Here is a 19,264-nt window from a genome sequence, read left to right as displayed (position 1 = left end):
GTGATGATGTGACCTGTTTATACCTAATGTAAACACTAAATAATGCACAGCAGCCGTGTGTCTCTCTTGTCTTTCCATGGCCACCTGCACTTTAGCCCTTAACACTTCTGCCCCATGAGAAGCAATGACAATGATAGGTGAGTGAAGTCTCTTCTTTCGTGGAGACAGTGCTGGCTGGCCACAATGGGGGCCAGTTCAGGGGGACAGCAAATGCAGATGGGATTTATAGCTGCTCTAAGGGAGAGACTGGTGAACTTAAAGCCATGGGCGAAGTCCATCCTGCTCTCTGGGTACTGTATTACTGGAACATGCCAATGTCTTTGTCACCTTGTGGTCTGTGTTCATTTTTATACTCTAGCACCAATAACTGGGACACAAACCATGCTGTTTAGAACCTAACATAGCCCCTTCCTGGTTCTTCACAGACAGAAGTTCACTGTTCTCAAAGAACTAAAGTTTACTCAAGTCATATGGCCCTGAAACTGCAGAGATAAGAAAATCAGAATCTGATGAGAAACTGTGAGGACTAACTTCACATCCATGAGTTTACTTCATCCAATTCTGGTACCATTTAGGCACCAGACAAACAAAGACTACAGAGGGACTTTTCCCTGTGAGGAAGCCACACAACCCAGCAGAGACAGGTGAACATGACCATTGGCCTCTGGGTAGCTCTATCCTGTGAGATCAAATAGGAGGGCTGGACTGAGGCCACCATGCCACCTTCTTTTTCAATGGTCCAGTCCATCACAGAAGAGCTGAAGCCTTTCTTTGTCCTTAGCTCCACTTTCCTATCATTTCCACAGTGGTGATGAAGATGCCATAATGTAGATTCCTCTGCCAATAACATTCAAAAAGGAATGGGCTGAGCAACGGAAGGGACAATACCCTATGCATGGATTACCACACTGCTGGGTCTTTTAATTACAGTAAAACAGCTTTATATGTGATGGCTAAAGAAACTGGAGTTTGTCCAATGACCACAAGCTTTATTAGAAAGAATCAGAAGTAACTAAAGATAGACACAAGCAAAGTTATGAAGAAGGAACCACCATTCATTCACTTATTCATTAATTAACTCATACTTACCGAATGTCTTGTATCAGAAAAACAGCTTAGTTAGTGCAGAGAATCTTACTCAGGTACCTACAGAAAGGTATACACACACTTGCCTTCATACACCTTAACTGCTCAGCAGAGGAATCCAACCATCTTCGGTTGTGCTCCATTAAACACAGACCGTGAACTGAGTGGGGGGTATGTGCTGTAACCCCAGCATTCAGGAAGGTAAGACAAGAGTGTCACAAGGTCTAATCCAGCCTAGAGTACATTTGTCTAAAAAGAAAACAGGCAAAATGGATCTGGGTATAAGCTGCTTTCTGTGTAGTGTAATCTAAGATGTATAGGAAGGAAAGAGAATATGAGATGCACTGAAGATTGACTCACTGCTGTAGCTGACCAGTGCGGAGATTGTCCTCTTGAATTTCTCTGGAAAAATGTGTCCAAGAGACTTCCCCAAAAGTCCAAGAACTGTGAGTTAAGTACACAGGTCACTGGAGAGTGTGAGAAGCAGCACCAGTTGGTGTGTGTGGGGAGAGAGAGAGAGAGAGAGAGAGAGAGAGAGAGAGAGAGAGAGAGAGAGAGAGAGAGATCCACAGGCACACATAGGCCCTTAGCTCCTTGTAACTCTCTCTTCTCTTCCCTTCCCTTCCATTCTTGAGTGGTTTGATCCAGAAGCCACGGGATGGGGTTGGACTAGGTCAGCTTCCTCAGTAGCAGAGGAGGAAGGTGACATTCTAAGAAGATTATTGGAGTGACCACAAGGATTGTATGAGAGGTGGTGGCCACTGCCTGGCACAGATCTGACAGAGTTCCCATAGGACACTGGGGCTTCTCAGCCATGATACTGGATCCCAGGTGTAGTGAGCAAGGCATCTCTATGGGAAAGAAAGCTGACATGGAAGTCAGAGCCAGACAGTGGGCAGGGCATCCATGAGATGGGCAGTAGGAGCAGTAGCCACACACAGGGTCAGAGCCCAAGAAGAAGATCAGGATGGACATGCAGGATGATGGACAGTGGTGGGTCTACATGGGATGAGAAGAACATCTGCACAGCAACATGTACCATGTGGGGACTTTGGGACCCGAGTGTGGGGAAGAGGGTTCTGTGAAGGCAGATGCAAAGAGCTGGCATGCAGGCTAAGTGAGAATGGCATTGCAGTGCCTAGGGGCACAGATCAGTGTTGGGGTCTGAGGAGAGTGAGGAGGAAACCACTTAGTGCAGGGGAGGCCAGCTGGTGGACACCAGATCATGAGAGCAAGGAAAGCATCTCCATGAGTGTGGGGAGGAAATGGAGAGGGGACTTGCAACCCCCTGTGTGGTGTGCCAAGGAGTAGAAGGGGGCATGTACTCAGGAGCATCGATCAGTCTACATATGCTGTTGGCAGCCAGGTTTCTTCCTGTGAAAGAACAGATAAATGTCAGAAAGAAGAAAACTGGAATGGATGTGGGGTGTTAGATGCAAGTGGAAGTGGATATGTCAGCTCTGACTCAACAAGAAAGACACATTCCAAACACCTCCACACAGGTGTGTTCACTCTCACTGCCCCTAGAAGTGCCTGCCAAGAAGAGGGTTGGAAACTTATCCCTTCCTCCACGTGGAGCCAACACCAGGAACCTGCCTTCTAAAGTCTGCCCCTGGAAGGAAACAAGGGCTTGGAGAAAGAGGAGGGACCAATGCTGTACACTTATTCTTGTTTGTTGATGAACATCTGATTGACAACTTGCTGTTAACATTGTTCAGGGGGGAAAGCAGCTAAACTGTTACTGCAGCCTTTCATGCAGCCTTGCCTTGTGTTTGAGATTGCATAACATTAAATATTCCTTCAAATAGAATGCCTAGGTTCTTCCACACACACTTACCCTGCCCTACCCACAGATGACTATACTTCCACACCCCAAACTCTCTGTCCTTTCCATCTCGGTAGGAAGGGCACACGTCAGGGTACCTCCCCCTGCACTGGAGTTTGGCTGGATGTGCCCACATTTCCCTCCCTAGCTGTCACAGGCCACATCCAACACATCCATGTCTGTATCTACAGGATGCAGCCAGCCCCAACATTGTGCTTTGGTTGGTGTTAACCAAGAGAGAGAAGAAGGGAGTGGGTGGGGTGGGGAGGGAAGGAGAGGAAGAGAGAAAGACAGAGACAGAGACAAATAGGATGAAGCAGAAATAGCAAGAGGTTTGGATGTTACCTGGCTGAGTCTGAATTGATATTGTGTAACCAGAACATGAGTTACTCCCTCTCAGACTCAATTTCCTCAATGTAAAATGGATTGTTAGGTCAATTTTGAGCTGTCTTTAAGGCATCTGGCAGTGTTTGACACATAACCATAATCCAACAATGTCAGTTGACTTTTCTACTTAAGAATCAAACCCACCACAGATGGCTAGGAGTTGGGCATCACAGGCCATGTTTCTGACTTCCCTATAACACTGATACCCAAATCTGGAGGAATATGGGAGTTCACCTCACCTCTCAAGACCTCAGTTCCCTTCTTGGTAAAAGAAAAAAAGTGCTGGAAAAAATGGGGCAGGGAGGAGTTGGCTTTTGATTGCTGTGCTACCAAGATCTCTGAGGTATGCAATATAATTTTCCCTTTCCTTTTTTAAATGACAGTGAGTGCAGAGCAGGGGGAGGCTTTTGCTAAATTTCAAAGACATTTCTCATTTTTAGCAGTCAAGGCCTGCCCTGACCATGTTTTATCTCTAACTCACTCGTACCTGATCATATTTTGAGATAAACTGAGAGGTGGTGTGTGGGGGTGGCGTCACTGTTGAGCACATTGGTGATTCAGTAGCTGTCAAGGATTTAGCACATACTTTAAGCACTTTCCTTATTCATATTTCTTTGGCTAATTACTTTTTTCTTTAAAAATGGAGGAACTGAGTGGGACCTTGGACATTTGCCTAATGGCTCAAACAAAGCCCTGACCTGGTTGGTGGCCAAGCCTTTCTAGACTGGGATTTTTGCTACTGAAACAGAACTAATGGGTTTGATTTTCCTGCAAGAGATATTTTGCACTGATCATTGGTTCCATAAATACTTAGGCTATTGCCCATTCTATGTAACAGCAGCAATAAATTTCTTTTAATTTAGGACATTCTCAAATACAGAATATTGACAAACACAAAACAATGCTTTGAAAACAGCCAGGATAAAGTCTTGATAAATAAATACTATTGAACTTAATGGATAAATTAACTAGTAAAAGTATAATTAGACTGTTTCAAAGTTAGGCAAAGGTGTTTGCAATTCTGATAGAAATGCTGTCTTACCCTTTGCTCGGTAGGAAATATGGTCTGCATGAAAAGACACCACAGAGCAGAGCAAGGCATTTATCCCTTATGGCAGATCCATTTTAAATAGAACTATTTGTTTCCAACTAAATGCCAAAAGGTTCAGCCAACCCACACTCACAGCCTTTTCCATGGCAAGCACTGACTTCATAGTGTAAACACCTTCATTAGCATTTCAGCTGCCCGTTTCTCCGCCTCTTCTTTGAATCAGTTTTTCAGGTTGGTGTCAACCAACTAAAATTCTGATAGAATTTATCTGTGTGGGCTTCCTTTTGAGTGGAAGACATGACTCCTACCTTGGGCTATCCCTCTTGGGGAGGCACACAAGGGTGTCCCTGGCCAGGAAGTTTGTACTAACAGCCTCACATAGGAACACAGTTTGACAGATGGGGAGAGATCCAATAAACCACAAAAACATTTGCAAAGCTGTGAGGTCCTGGATGGCACTGTCTTATTTGAAGTCCAAATGGCTAATTCTTCCAGGACGCAGGTAGCCCGAGGGCATTGTTAGCTACATAAAGCCTAATTGGACCAATTAGAATGGAAGACTATTTTGCTTGGAGTGTTTAATCACATCAGTCACCTAATGATTTTTCCTGTTGTTGTTCAATGTAACCGAGGCTGTTTACAGGAACATGAATCCATATGTGCAGCCTTAAACATTACTCAAGATAAGGGGAGTGTATGGGAGTCATAAATGCTGAATTTTTAAAGATCTGTGTGTGTGTGTGTGTGTGTGTCTGTGTGCACATTTATGTGTGTGTATATTTATATGTGTATATATGTATGTGTGTATATGAGTGTGTATGTGTGTGCATGTATGTGTATGTTGTTGTGTGTAAGTGAGTGTGGGAGAATATGCATATATATATATATATATGCATGTGTAAGTGTGTGTGTGTGTGTGTGCATGTATGTACCTCAGGTTTTAACAGCAGGTGCACAAGTGTGCTAAGAGGAAAGAAACAGTGTTCAGAAAATCAAACAGAGCAAGACATAAGAAAGATGATTCTACTTTTGCTGTGAAGATAAAGGGTGTTTATAATGAGGAATTTCTTGTTCATTTTTATTTGCCAAAGATACAAATATCTGTAGCTCCTCACGACTATTTCAGTGAGTTCCCAGGTGATAGAATAGTTTGGTGTCTACTGCAGTTAAATAGACTGTTTACTAGGGAAATTCTGGTCTGAAGCTCTGAAGGCCTTTTGTTCAAGCCCTGGTTCAGCCTCCTGCCAACCATAAGCATTGGTGCCAGCCATCTGAGCATTTGAGCTGACTCTCCATCTCCCTAGTGTGGACATAAAGTTCATGCTTTCCCAGATGCCTTGGGGGCTTTCAGCAAAATGTTACAAGCTAAGCAGTGAAGAGTGTGTGCAATCAACAGAGCCCTTGATAAGTATAGGGAATATAGGCAATTGCTATTGTTATTACTATGTCTCTGTGGTTAAACGTAGATGTTCTGTGCCTTTTATTCCATTGTTTTAATTCCATTACTACATCCAAGCCATGGATAACAGTATACATTTATCATAACTCACCAAACCATAGTCCCAAAGCTACATGTATCACCCAAGGGAGAAGATAATAACAAAGGATGGATTTCTTTCAGCAGACTTTTTGGAATGTCACATAGTCAGAAGTAATTATGGCTCTAGGAAATATTCTGAGAATTCAAGAGACCCCATAGCCAAACCCAGAATTCATTATCTGATACCAAAGCATTTGGCAGGCTGTGATCTGGAAGCAACAGCTCTGTCTGCTTTGGAAGCTCTAAATGGGGCCATTTGGACTCACTATGACACTGGCTCATCCTCAGACTCCAGAGAGACAGCAGGAGAGGTTCCCCACCTGTTCAGACCATAGTCTCCTTGTTTCTTCTTGGATCTCGCTTAACAGAAACCTTCCTGGATAAAGAGATATCTTAATGTGGGTTTTAGGGGGTCCCCGCCATCACCTCTCAAGTAGTGCAACATGGATATACACAAAATGATCTATACAACCCTCTGTGGAGCCTTCCTGCATTCCCCGGAGCCAGCCATACATAGCCAGGACACCAAACCCAAGTATGGGTTTCTGTGAAATCCCTCACATCGCTCAGCGTCATCTCGGTGGCAGTGTGGTTCTTCCTCAGACACAGAGATGGTCCTATCAGGCATATGACACAAATCAAAGGAACTGTGTATACAAAAGCTACAAATACCACATTCAGTGTATAGCTAAGTACACTGTGATGTGCGTGCGTGCTTGCGTGCTTGCATGTGTGCAAGTGTGCAAGTGTGTGTGTGTGTGTGTGTGTGTGTGTGTGTGTGTGTGTGTGTGTGTGAAAATTAGACAGTCAGCCCTGGCTGAGAGTCAGAGCACTCAGATAAGGAAGATAAAAATCTCCTGCCTAAATGGGAGTTATCATCTTACTCAACCTTCTAATGTGCCGGGTTCTTATCAGTCCACATCATCCATGAAGCCCTTCTGAGAATGTAAGGAACAGAACAACAGAGACATCCCTCTGTGACTTCCAGAGACACCTTTTGTACCTGGCCCCAACACGTACTCCAGCCCTGGCTTTCACATTTCCAGGGTGGGATGACTATGACCTCTTTGTGAACAGCTCAATTTGATTTCAGACTTTTGACCTAATTATTCACAATGCCTAAGGCTCAGTCTAACATTGTAGGGACAGTCACCCATAGCGGCTGATGCAGACCTCAAGCTGCCCCTGAGTATTCATTTGTTAACAACTCACTCTAATCACTTGTCCTTTGACACAAGTCTCTTTCCTACTGGCCAAGTAATCATGAGAAAAATCTAGCCAGCTTCTGCCGGAAACCAGATGTGTGTTCCAGCTGAGGGCCTCCCCTTCCTCTTTATCGTAACCATACAACAAATTTATGCAATTTTCTTTTCTTATTCAACTTTGGTGGCCTCTAGTAATCTAAGCAATTTCTAAGGAGTGCAGAAACGCTGGGGATTAGTCCTGCCTATCTAGAACAGTGCCTATGGTGATGCCCATCCCCCACGTGCTGAAGCAGTAGACTCTGCAGTGTGCTCATTTGAAGAAGTGGGGCCTTTGCTGGGATGTGCTCTGTCTTCAGCTACTTTTCTGTTACCCATAGCTCTGTGGCCTTACATTTGTCACAGTTTATTTTTCAGCTGATAATTTTTGCCCAGTGTACTTGTGATGTGCATCACTGTTGAATTTATTTCAGCCAATGGCAATAACTGTGCCTGTGCAAGTTGCAGAATTCATGTGACTTGTTTAGTCCAAAGTGAAAAGCTGTTCAGTGCTAAGATGCATCAATCATATCATATTATACAAAAAAGTTTTTAAATTATCTTGTTCTCTTTTTATAAGAGAAAAAATGATCTTACACTAACAAAATATACACATAGGATTTCCTAGCCATACATACACAGATATATATATATATATACATATACAGACAATCATTCTTTAAGCATAAGAAGTCTGCCTAGTTTCAGTTATGATTGAAACACTATAAACTGCATGTGGTGATTAATGCCTATCACTGGGACACTTGCAAAATGAAGACAAAAGGATCCAGATTCAAAGTCATCTTCAGCACATTGTCAGTTAGAGCACAGCACAGGCTACCCGAGATCCTGTCTCAAAACACAAACAAAACAGAGAGAAGCCGAAGCCAATGGAACACTCAGAAGCCAGTGCTTGTCTTACCTGCCATGGGCTCACAGTCTCAGGCATTTGCTCTGTGGGTGCTGCAGCACCGGAAGGCCCTGTTTTGTGGTCACTACTCCAGCCCCAGTCCTGACACCTGCCTTGAAAACTCTGAGCATCTCTGAAACCTTTGCTGAAGGTGAAACGTGCATGGGTGTGAAGCACTAGCTCTATCAACCGGTGTCCAGTTTCTTCTTTTGTTTGACCTGGGTATGCTTGGCACCCATCTGTCTGTCATCCTAGAACAGAGTCCATTGCCAGTGTGTGTGGTATCTCCTGGGGAAGGTTAAGTTCCCAGGCATGAACTGCATTCAGCCTTTGAACACCCAGGGCATCCTGGAGATAGGCTTTTATTCAAGGGAAACCAGATAGCCATTTTGGTGATAAAGTATTTATTCCCTATTACTGTTTTTGTTGCCAAGACTACTGCAGAGAACACAATGCTTAAAGGGAGCTAGAGTCCTAAGGAAGCTACAGATACTGAAAGAAGAAATTTAATTTTGAAAATGAATCAACAGTCTACTGACCAGCATTATGTGCTGTTTACTATTTAATGTTGATTGAGATGACTCTGTCATACTTTGAGCCAATAATTTTTCCTCTGTAATCATTCCCTCTCTCTAAGACATCATCGTTCTGTGTAGCTTAAAGAGGTGAAGCTAGAGATTATTTTTAAGGCAGTTAAATATGAACCGACATTACAGAAAACTAACTTCTCTAAAGAAACAGTTTTGAAGTTCTTGATTTTATTTAACACGCTTTCATTTTGACCATAAACTACTGAAGAAGCCCATTGAGAGTCCAACAACACTGAACAGGATCTTGGTTCTCCTCTGAGTAACTGAGTTCGATAGCACACCAATACAGGCAGTTCCACACGAGGGCAGACTCACGGGAGCACCGTGATCACAGTGTGGAGTCCTGAAGGGTGCGGAAGAGGAGGGGCCTTCTCGAGATGTCTTTACGGAATTGGCTGACTTGGATGCATACTAAACTGTGGTGGTATTGTATTCTCCAAAATATTGTGCACCCTAATAAACTTATCTGGGGTCAGAGAACAGAACAGCCACTAGATACAAAGGCTAGATACAGAGGCTAGAAAATGGTGGCACACACACCTTTAATCCTAGCATTCCAGAGGGAGAAATCCCTCTGGATCTCTGTGTGTTCAAAGCCACATTGGAAACAGCCAGGCATGGTGACTCACGCCTTTAATCCCAGGGAGTGATGGCAGAAGGCAGAAAGGTATATAAGGCGTGAGGACCAGGAACTAGAAGCATTTGGCTGGTTAAGCTTCAGGCTTCTAGCAGCACAGCTCAGCTGAGAGCCATTGGGATGAGGACACAGAAGCTTCCAGTCTGAGGAAACAAGACCAGCTGAGAAGTTGGCCAGGTGAGGTTAGCTGTGGCTTGTTCTGTCTCTCTGATCTTCCAGCATTTCACCCCAGTAACTGGCCCTGAGTTTGTCTTATTAATAAGAACTTTTTAAGATTCATGCTACACTAAACTCAAGCAAATTTTACTGTTTCCTAATCCGTAACACCGAAAGATTTCAAACAACGCTCACAATAAACCTCCAACACAAGTCTTGTTATAATCCTCACTCTACAGAAGCATAACTGAGGCCTAAGTCGGTTACTGTCATTGGATAGAAGCAAAAGACACGTGACACAACTGCAGCCACCCAGCATAAAATGCCCGTCCCTAGCAGTAGCACACCCTGCCTTCTGTCAGGGGAAATGAGACATCAGCACACACGTGTAAGCATGGCAATCAGCTGAGGCACAGCCAGAGGAACAGAGTATTTGGGAATGTCTGGAAAATCCTCTGTCAGTTAGTGTGGCTGAACTTGTATTTATTGGGGGGGGGGGGGGTGAGGAACAATGGAACCCAAGACCCAAAGAAAGCAAAAGAAGGCAAATACAGGAACAGCAGAGGGCTCTGACCTCTGACCTTCAGGCCTAGGGAAGCAGGGGCAGGCTAAGCTACGGTTTTTGTTACAGATTACCCAGTGGAGGAAGGGTGGAGTGACAGGCATCATTCATTCATTTATTCATTTATTCAGTTTTTCAAAACTACTGGTTGATCTTCTCACATGGGCCAGGATTACTGTGAGGGTTGGGGGCTCAGCAGGGAATAAGAAACTAGTCTCCTGCCTTACAACGTATAGTCGTCAGTTGTATACATAAGCAGACAGCAAGCAAGTTCCAAAATAAATAAGACCATCATGAAATGGAGCGACCACAGCAGAAGACTGGCTCCTTCCGAGTAGCCATCAGAGAAGAGCTGGCTGGGAAAAGAACAGTGAAATGAAGTCTGGATGACAGAGGAGTTGTCATAGGCGAAGGCAAGGCAGGTATTCAGCATCAAGATCTTGAGGAAGAAGGTTGGAGGGTGAGTTAGTGATGGGAAGGCTCCCAGGAGCGCTTGAGGGAAAGGGGATGTAACAAAGAGTGGGAGATATGCTGGAGAGGGGGCGGGACAGGGTCTCATGAAGACAGTAGAGCATTTTCATTGTGTCCCAAGTGAACCAGGAACTCACTGGGAGGCTTAAGCAGGCAGATGTCCTAACCTGCTTTATATTTCAAAATGAACACTATGGGAAATATGGATCAGATGTTTCATTCAGAGACAGGGGTGAAAGCAGAGAAACTAATTAGGAGAGGAGCTGCACAAGTCCTGAGGAGAAAGAGATCAGCTCACTAGCAGAGTGAGATGGGTGGATCCGGTGGGGTTTGTAAAGATTCCTTGACTGGAAGGAGAGACAGTGAGGACTGTGGAGCCCACACTGGCTGACATGACACCTTAACCAAAGCCAGGGAAGGGGCTGGGGAGATCTTGGTATGCAGAGTTCTGCTGTGGCCCCGGAGGGGATGGTCAGAGGGGCAGGGGGATCCTGGGCTTCCCAGGACAGCCGCTCTGAGGACAATAAAGACCAAATGAATGCAAGGAGGCCTACAGATATGCAACATGTGCAATGACCAGCAGACGTGACGAGATCAGGACAGGGTAGGAAGTCACCTCCTAAACGAACTGAAGTAGAAACTGGGAGAAAGAGGAAGACCAGGGAACACTGGGGAAAATGCATTCCTGAAGAGTACGTAAGTGTGCAGCTTTGAGATGTCAAGTTTTAGATGAGTTACACCCGACCTCTGAAGACCCATTCCTGGGACACTGTTTACTTAAGTGTGAACTGAGAATACAGTGCCACGATGATGGAGACTGCAATTAAAAGGCTGGGCGTAAGGCTAACATGGGTCTCTGTGGTGGTATTGTGTTCCCCAATATATTGTGACCCTAATAAACTTATCTGGGATCTGAAAACACAACAGTCACTAGATACAAAGGCCAGAAAAATGGTGGCACACACGCCTTTAATCCTAGCATTCCAAAGGCAGAAATCCCTCTGGATCTCTGTGAGTTCAAAGCCACACTGAAAACAGCCAGGCATGGTGACTCATGCCTTTAATCCCAGGAAGTGATGACAGGAAGCAGAAAGGTATATAAAGTATAAAATACAGGAACTAGAGTCTGTTGAGCTTTTAGGTTTTTAGCAGCAGTTCAGCCGAGATTCATTCAGATGAGGACTCAGAAGCTTCCAGTCCAAGGAAACAGGATCAGCTGAGGAATTGGTGAGGTGAGGTGAGGTGGCTGTGGCTTGTTCTGCTTCTCTGATCTTCCAGCTTTAACCTCAATACCTGGTTCCAGGTTTGATTTTTATTAATAAGACCTTTTAAATTCGTGCTACAGGTCTGTACAGTTATCATTTTGTAGCAGTGCTTAGGATGTGTTGCAGTTATGTAAACCTACTAAGACATTAACATCCTTAGCTGCTTTTTAAGTAAAGATTGCAATATTGGATTCATCTAGACTCAGTACTCTTTTTGTTTATATCCAGCCATTAAAACAAGATGATAGAAATGCCAATGTTTTCTCTTAGTGTGCAGATACATAAACTGAGGCTCAGAGATAGGGTGTACCAAGGCTAAGCTGCTGGCAGCTATAACCTAGAGGAAGAAAGATGGCAAGACTCACACCTAGATCTAACTTACTCAAACAGTTCTAAGCTCAAGCCAAACAAGATATAAATAAAACCAAACTATGTAGTCATCTCGTTGACATTCCTTGGGATCTCTGCTGATTGACTGAATTCTGTTTTAGATGATATTTTATGAGCCCAACACCCCCATGTAAAGCAGTGTCCCATTCATCTTCCAGTGTCGGGACACACTCCAATCCAGGCCTGTCTTTGGAGGAAATGAACAGAAGTACCCAGGACTCAACCATTGACAAATATGGTAAGTAGCACACATCAAGGAAATCACTCCTAGGGAGGTGGCTGTCATTCATTTTGGTAGTAAGGGAGAAAATTTTGTATTTTGTAATAACAATAAATGATAGGTAATTTAAAAATATTATACAGATTCTAACTCTGATACTGAAGTTTTTATAACTCTTCATTTATCTTCAAGCTTAATAAAGTATGCCAGACTCTACATGAGTGTGAGTGTACATGAGTGTGTGTGAGCATGGGTGTACATGTATGTGTGAGTGTGCATACATGAGAGTGTCAGTATGTACACATTGGGTGTGAGTATATGTGAATTCAAGGGTATGTATGTATATAAGCAAGGATACCCAGAATGTATATGAACATATGTCTGTGTGGGAGTATATACAGGTTCCAGAGATTGTGTGTATGAGTTTGTATGTACTGAAGTTCTAAGAGGATGCAAGGTTTTTATGTAAATCATCTCTGGCTCACCTGGCATTGTAAACCCTTGGCTGTCACTGCCCTGGACCCACTGCCTCTGAGCCACCTCACTGTGTGCCGGGAGAAGAACAGAAAGGCAAGTTCCCACAATCACATTCCCTGCGAGAGTTCTTCCCTGGGAGCTGAGCACCAAAGGGTTTGAACACTCCATCCATTCCCTCAAACAGCCGGCACAGAGCACAGGACAGCCACCTAGGTCTGTCTCACAGGACTGCTCCATGACAAATTCATACAAAATAATTTATAAAGTCTGATGCTGGCCTCTAGAAGCCAAGGGAAATACAGGAGCTTTTACCATCAGCTACATTAGTGTGTTTGGATAGATTGAGGATTCCTATAGATAAGTATGATATAGTTAATATTTCCTTCTAGAAATATCATATCATCTAACTTTAACTACCACCAGCTAGGACTAGGGCCATGCTGTCCTTTACACTCTTAAAGTCTGAGGGCTCCATATTAATCTAAATATTAACGCAATGGCCCATTTATTCATGGCCACTTCCTTTGATTGCATGGAGGACTAAACACGTCAGTTAAACACGTCAGATTTGTTTCTAGAGCTATGTTTCGGGAAGAAGGAACTGGCTTCTCTGATATTAGTGGCTTGAGACCCTACATTATGGGATCCATGCACCTTGTCTTCAGAGAACTGCTACCCAAGGCATTGGAAAACCTTGAAGGAACAAAGGGAAACTTCTCTGCTTGGTGCAATGCAGTGAACTCTGGCTGTCTTGAGAACCTTAGAGGAAAGGCTCTCTTCTCCTGCATGTGTTAGCAGGCAGATGGGCTCCTGCACCAGTGCCACTAATTGGCCAGTCCAGGAATGGATTCCCCAGAGGGCAAATGTGTTCCAGGTGTCACGGCATCATATCATTCAATAGATAACAGTGTGTTTTCTTAAGGCTTCTCAGCCACACACAGGGCAGCCTGTGAGCTTGGGGCCTAGTGGAAAGCTTTCCATGGCAGAGTCAGGATGAAGCTACTCTTTAGCCTAAAAATAATTATAATTTTAAAATTTTTTAGATTTATTCATTTTATTTTATGTGTGAATGTCTTGCTTGCATGTATGTCTACGTTACTATGTGCATGTTGGTGCTATGAAGGTCAGACAAGGGCATTAGATCCCCTGGAATTGGAGTTTCAGATGTTGTGAACTGCCATGTTGATACTGGGACTCAAACTTGGATCTTCTGCAAGAGTAGCCAACACTCTTAATGGCTGAGCAATCTCCCCAGCCCCTTAAGGATTTCTTCTTAAAGAAATAGCACTCAGAGAATTACCCAAGATGAAGTATAGGAAATGGGGGTTGGATAATAGTATAAATGTCTAATTTTTCTGAACATCTCTGTACCAGAGCCAAAAGAAAACATTAGGGTGTTTGGATGGAGTGATAATTCCTACAGATATGATACATTCATTTTGTACTTCCCCCCTAAGAATAGCAATTTGCACAGCTTAAATTACCCTTTCTTTTTTTTTTTTTTTATTTCCAATTGCTTCTTTGAAATAGTATCTCTCCATGTAGCTGAGGTTACCCGCAAAATCACAGCAATCCTCCATTTTCCAGCCAGGCAAATGTTCCTAGCCTGGCTGTACTTTCATTTCCCACAGCAACAACCTCATGAGCTTTCTTTTTTTAGTTATTTGTTAAGGTATTTTAAATATAGTCTTGAAAATTTCAAATGTAATGCACTGTGGTCATATTTACTCTTCCACTCTTCCTGTATAACAACTCTGGTCCCCCCCCCCCCATCACACATACATCCCTCTCCTGACTTCAGCTATTTTTTTTAAATAACCCTCTAAATCCATTTAGTGCTACCCATATGTGCATGGGTGAAGGGTCACCCACTAGAGGATCATGGTCAACCTACCAGGAGCCACCAACTGCCAATCTTCCTTAGCGTGGAGTGTAGACTTGTGTATCAACCTCCACCTGTGCTGTGGTATTGACTGGCTTGATCTCATGCAAACCTTTATGTGTTACCACAGCTACTGGGAGTTGAGTGCTCATTGGAGATGGGGGAGCCTAATTGAGAAAATGCCTCCCTAAGATCGAACTGTAGGCAGGCAAACCTATAGGCATTTTTTAAGTTAGTGATTAACGGGGGAGGAACTAGCCCACTGTGGGTGGATGTCCTAGGCTTGTGGTCCTAGGTTCTAAAAGAAAACAAGCTGAACAAGGCATGATGAGCAAGCCAGTAGGCAGCACTCCCCCATGCCCTCTGCATCCCACCCCTGCCTCCAGGTTCCTGCCCTGTTTTGGCTCCTGTCCTGACTTCCTTTGATGATTAACAGCCTTTTGGAAGTGTAAGCCAAATAAATCCTTTCCTCCCTAACTTGTTTTTGTTCATGGTGTTTATCACAGCAACAGTAACCCCAACTAAGACAAGTGCCATGGACCTGCCGTGTCCTCCAGGAGCCCTCTTCTACCCCTCTTCCATGCTGCTCCCTGAGCCAGGACCCAGAGGTTGAGCTGTTTTTAACCTCAATAGGCAGAAGGGAGAAGGAGAACATGGAAGCGAAACTGGACATGCAGCTGTCCAGTCTTAACGGCAGACTTGAGTCATAAAACACAGAGATGCGGTTCAGCCTCTTCCTGCACTGTGCAGTCAAATTCTGGTTAAGCCACTCCCCTAAAATGCCAGCCTCAGTGGCTGCTGAATTTGCCACTCATTCCTGAAGCATAGCCCACCCACCCCGTGGGACTCACACTTACTGTCAGGTTTCTCTGGTGTCAGTGGGGTGAGAGGTGCTGCCACAGCCAAAGCCAGTGAAATTGTGTGTGGAGCATTAGAAAATGAGAAAGCAGTAACGCATCACTGGCTGAGTAAAGCTCTATCCGTGCCCAGAGTGAAGTTATATTTCAGCTGGACAAAAGAAATATTTTTATACTAGAATGTTGACTCTGCATTATTGACCAACAGTTAAGATTTATGATGTGAGTTGACTTTCTCTCATCCAACATACCTCACATCCCAACACACATGCACTCTCACACAGGCTCACATGCACACACACACACACACACACACACACACACACACACACACACAGGCACACACACACAGGCACACGCATACACACTGGCCCTCAGCCCTGACCTGAGCCAATCCTGACAGAGGAGAGCGAGACAGGCCCATGCTCAGAAACAACGATGTCAGCAGCATCTGCTTGCAGAAGAGTTTGTTATGGCATGCCTTCTAAGAGATTTTGACAGAGATCTTTCTTTTGAACATGAATGTGCCCAAACTCCTGCATATGGCTATGTGGCATAAAAATAATGTATTGACTCTGGTAACAGGGATACTGATGGGGGCAAAACCATCAGCAGCTATTAATCAACTGCCCATTTTGCAGAAGTAGTGGGTGGTCCTACAGCAGTGTGGACAGGGAGCAGCACCCTGCACTGACCCAGTGAGTTCTTTTGTCCAGTGCTGCACTCTAGAGCTACTGGATCCATTCTTGGAGATGCTGTTGCTTCAAAGGGCATCAAATGCCACTGGTCTTCAGACCTGGGCATTTGATGAGCACTTAAAAGGTGAGCATTTAGGGAGACAAGCAAGTAAGCATTTCCAGGCTGCTCTTCTTTTTCTGTAAGCAGTGTCTCGATCTTCCCTTTCAGGTCATCCTTTGCTTCTTCCCCTGGTACTGACTGCCAATCATCAGCTGCATACAGCAGCCTTGTAAGATGAACTAACCATTCTCCTATTTAGGGATGATGGTGCTGATGCTTAGAAAGATTTAAGCTGACAAATATCCCAAAGACAGTAATCATGGAACCATTACTTAAAACACATTTGTCTGGTATGAAACCTGTGCTCTTAGCCATCATGACAGGCTCCCTTCCAGAAGCATGTATTGTTTTCCTGTAAACCCAAAGTATTAATTACCAACCAGTGTGTTCAAAGCAGACACTTGCCATGAATGTCCATCTGGTGTAAGCACCATGTCTCCACTTTCAAATCTGAGCAGCACCAGGGACTCTGGTCCAGTCTTCGGTCCCAGGACCCCAAAGGATTGTCTGGCAGCTACATATGGCACGGAGTTCACCGAGTTAATATAAGCAGGGGGCTGTGCTAGAAGGTCAAAAAGTAACAACTGAATTCTTTTTTGATGCAGGCTATGTGTCTGATCCCATGAGCCCAATGCACTTTCACCCCCGTCGGAACAGTGGCAGCTTTGAGGACAGCAGCTGACATGTCTGACGTACACCTAAAGAGAATTTTCCCACAGAGTGACAGCAGTGATTCTATCCATGGCAAGCTCACTTCCAATTATAGTGCTCTGCCCTCTGAGGGCTCTTCACATTGCTTTGTTTATTCCACTTTCACTTGATTCCCTTCTCCAGGGTGGGTTTTGAATTGCACTGAGCATGAAGTGCTAAAGGGCAAACATGGAATGTGCATGAAGAATTGTTCTTCGCTTGACACATAAAGTGCCTTAGTTGCTTAGGGATGGGGTTAATCTGTGCAGATGTCTGGTTTGGGTCTGATCCTTATGTACTCCTAGACTGAACTATGCAGGCTTGTGTTTGAGCATCTCCAATTAGATTTCTTACAATGTTGTTGATTGCCTTATCTCATGATATTACTTCTGTATTCATTCTGTGATTAAAGACTTTTTGGTGTTCCAGAACATTCATTCAGAAGTGTGTTTTATTCCAACAGGGCTTTCACTGAATATATCTCCTTTCAGACAGACTGGTAAAAGCACAGAAACATAAAGTGTGTGGTCATCTAGCTTCTTTCATGCATCTTGCTAACTGTCTGGGCTTTACCTGAGCAACCCATTAGTGTTATTTCCTAGCAAGATGTCATTAATGGCATTACTTATGAAATCAACACACTAATGTCAAGCTAGAATTTCATACATATAGGAAGTGAAATATTTCATACAGATAATGTTGTAAGATCTGGGATAGTGAGGTGACCTAGTGGGTAAATGCAGTTTGGCCAAGCCCGAAAATGAGCATTGAGCCCAGGAGCCAAGTGTCAGAAGAGAGAACCAATTCCTGGGAGCTGTTCTTTGAACTCCATGTTCAAGCTATGGCATGTGCATACACATATTCACACACTCAATAAATAAATAAAACGAATGTTTAAAAATAAAAGAAGTGAGAGATTAGCCCTCCATGCCATGGTTCAACCCTGAATGTCAGGAATGGTCCGACCAGATAAAGATGCTCTGCCACTGAGAAAGGGAGACTGGGACACATGACACAGGAAATGTTGAAATTCCAACAGTAATTACTGCTTTTGAGCACAGCAAGAGGAATGAAATTGGCCAAGAAAAATTTGGCATATTCTAAATCAAGGTGTTTCAAGCTTTCCACTGTTTCTGGACAGTATAATTCTCTGTTGGGTGCTGTCCTGGGCACTGTCGCATGCTTATAGTTTGCTATTAAGCCAGAATACCTCCCGTGAGAGTTAATTCCTTGTGTCAATTTGACTGAAGCATAGGACATGCAGATACCTAGTTAAACACAGACTCTAGGCTTGTCTGTGAAGGTGATCCAGAAGGAACAGCATCCGAAGTGTACTACAAGGTGGCTTGCCCCAGATGGGAGTTAGCACAGTGCAGTCCACCAGGACCTGAACAGAGCAGACAGTGAGGAAGGGAACCTTTAGCCCTGGTGCCCAGTGTCATAGACCCACACTGGAACCTGAACCCTGGGCTCTCAAGCTCTCAGGCCTTTGATTTTCATTACTAGCAATTCCCTACCATCAAGTTAGCAAATCCTGGGGCTTTTCAACTTCTGCCATTATAAGACATAAATACATACATTTCATACATATATGTACAAATGTATATATGTGTGAAATATATATATGTATATCTTCAATACTGAAGGATAAATATAATCCATCATTTATCAATAACCTATCATCAATCTATTCAACTATCATCTAGTCTCTATTTACTCATCAGTCAATAATCTATCATCTAGATACTTATTTATCTATACAACCATCATCTGTCTGTCCATCTGTCAATCCTCTGTAATCTATCTACTTATATGTCTGTCTCCTATCTCCCATTGGCTGTGATTCTCTTGGGAACCACCAGCTGATACACCTATTTCAAATCATGAAATTCAAAACTGTCTCCAAGTAGTGACCATACATTTGTAAATACCAGCACACATGCAGGGGTTGGGTAAAGAGACAGGAGGATTGTGAGTTCAAGGCTAGTTGGGACAATACAATAAGACCCTATTTAAAAAACAATATGTCTCTATATATTTCTCATTGTGCCCTGAATGACATAATCATCCCTGTTCAAAGGTCAGAGAGAACAAGTTGGAGACTGAAAGCTGCCCCTGAGGATCAGCTGTCAGGAACATCTCCTTCTGAGCTAATGTGGACTCAGACAAAGTTCCTTTGCATAGATGTGCAGCTTGACCCATGGATGCCTCAGTAGGCTCTGCTCTCTT

At 43.8% G+C, this 19,264-nt stretch overlaps 1 protein-coding gene across 1 annotated transcript in view; it reads left to right on the top strand.

The window, feature by feature from the left end:
- The window catches only part of LOC114702493 (serine/threonine-protein kinase TNNI3K), a 273,778-nt gene extending 256,310 nt beyond the window's left edge, over positions 1–17,468 (top strand). Inside the window, exons 24-25 of the mRNA XM_028882930.2 lie at positions 12,270–12,349; positions 16,951–17,468. Coding sequence (XP_028738763.1) covers positions 12,270–12,349; positions 16,951–17,027 — 157 coding nt within the window. The 3' untranslated portion in view covers positions 17,028–17,468. The remainder of the gene's footprint in view (positions 1–12,269; positions 12,350–16,950) is intronic.
- The last annotated feature ends 1,796 nt before the right edge of the window (positions 17,469–19,264 follow it).

This window comes from Peromyscus leucopus, chromosome 6, assembly GCF_004664715.2.
Source record: "Peromyscus leucopus breed LL Stock chromosome 6, UCI_PerLeu_2.1, whole genome shotgun sequence".
Taxonomy (NCBI): Eukaryota; Metazoa; Chordata; class Mammalia; order Rodentia; family Cricetidae; genus Peromyscus; species Peromyscus leucopus.
Note: the sequence above shows the minus strand (reverse complement) of the source record. Positions and strands in the feature narration are given on the sequence as shown.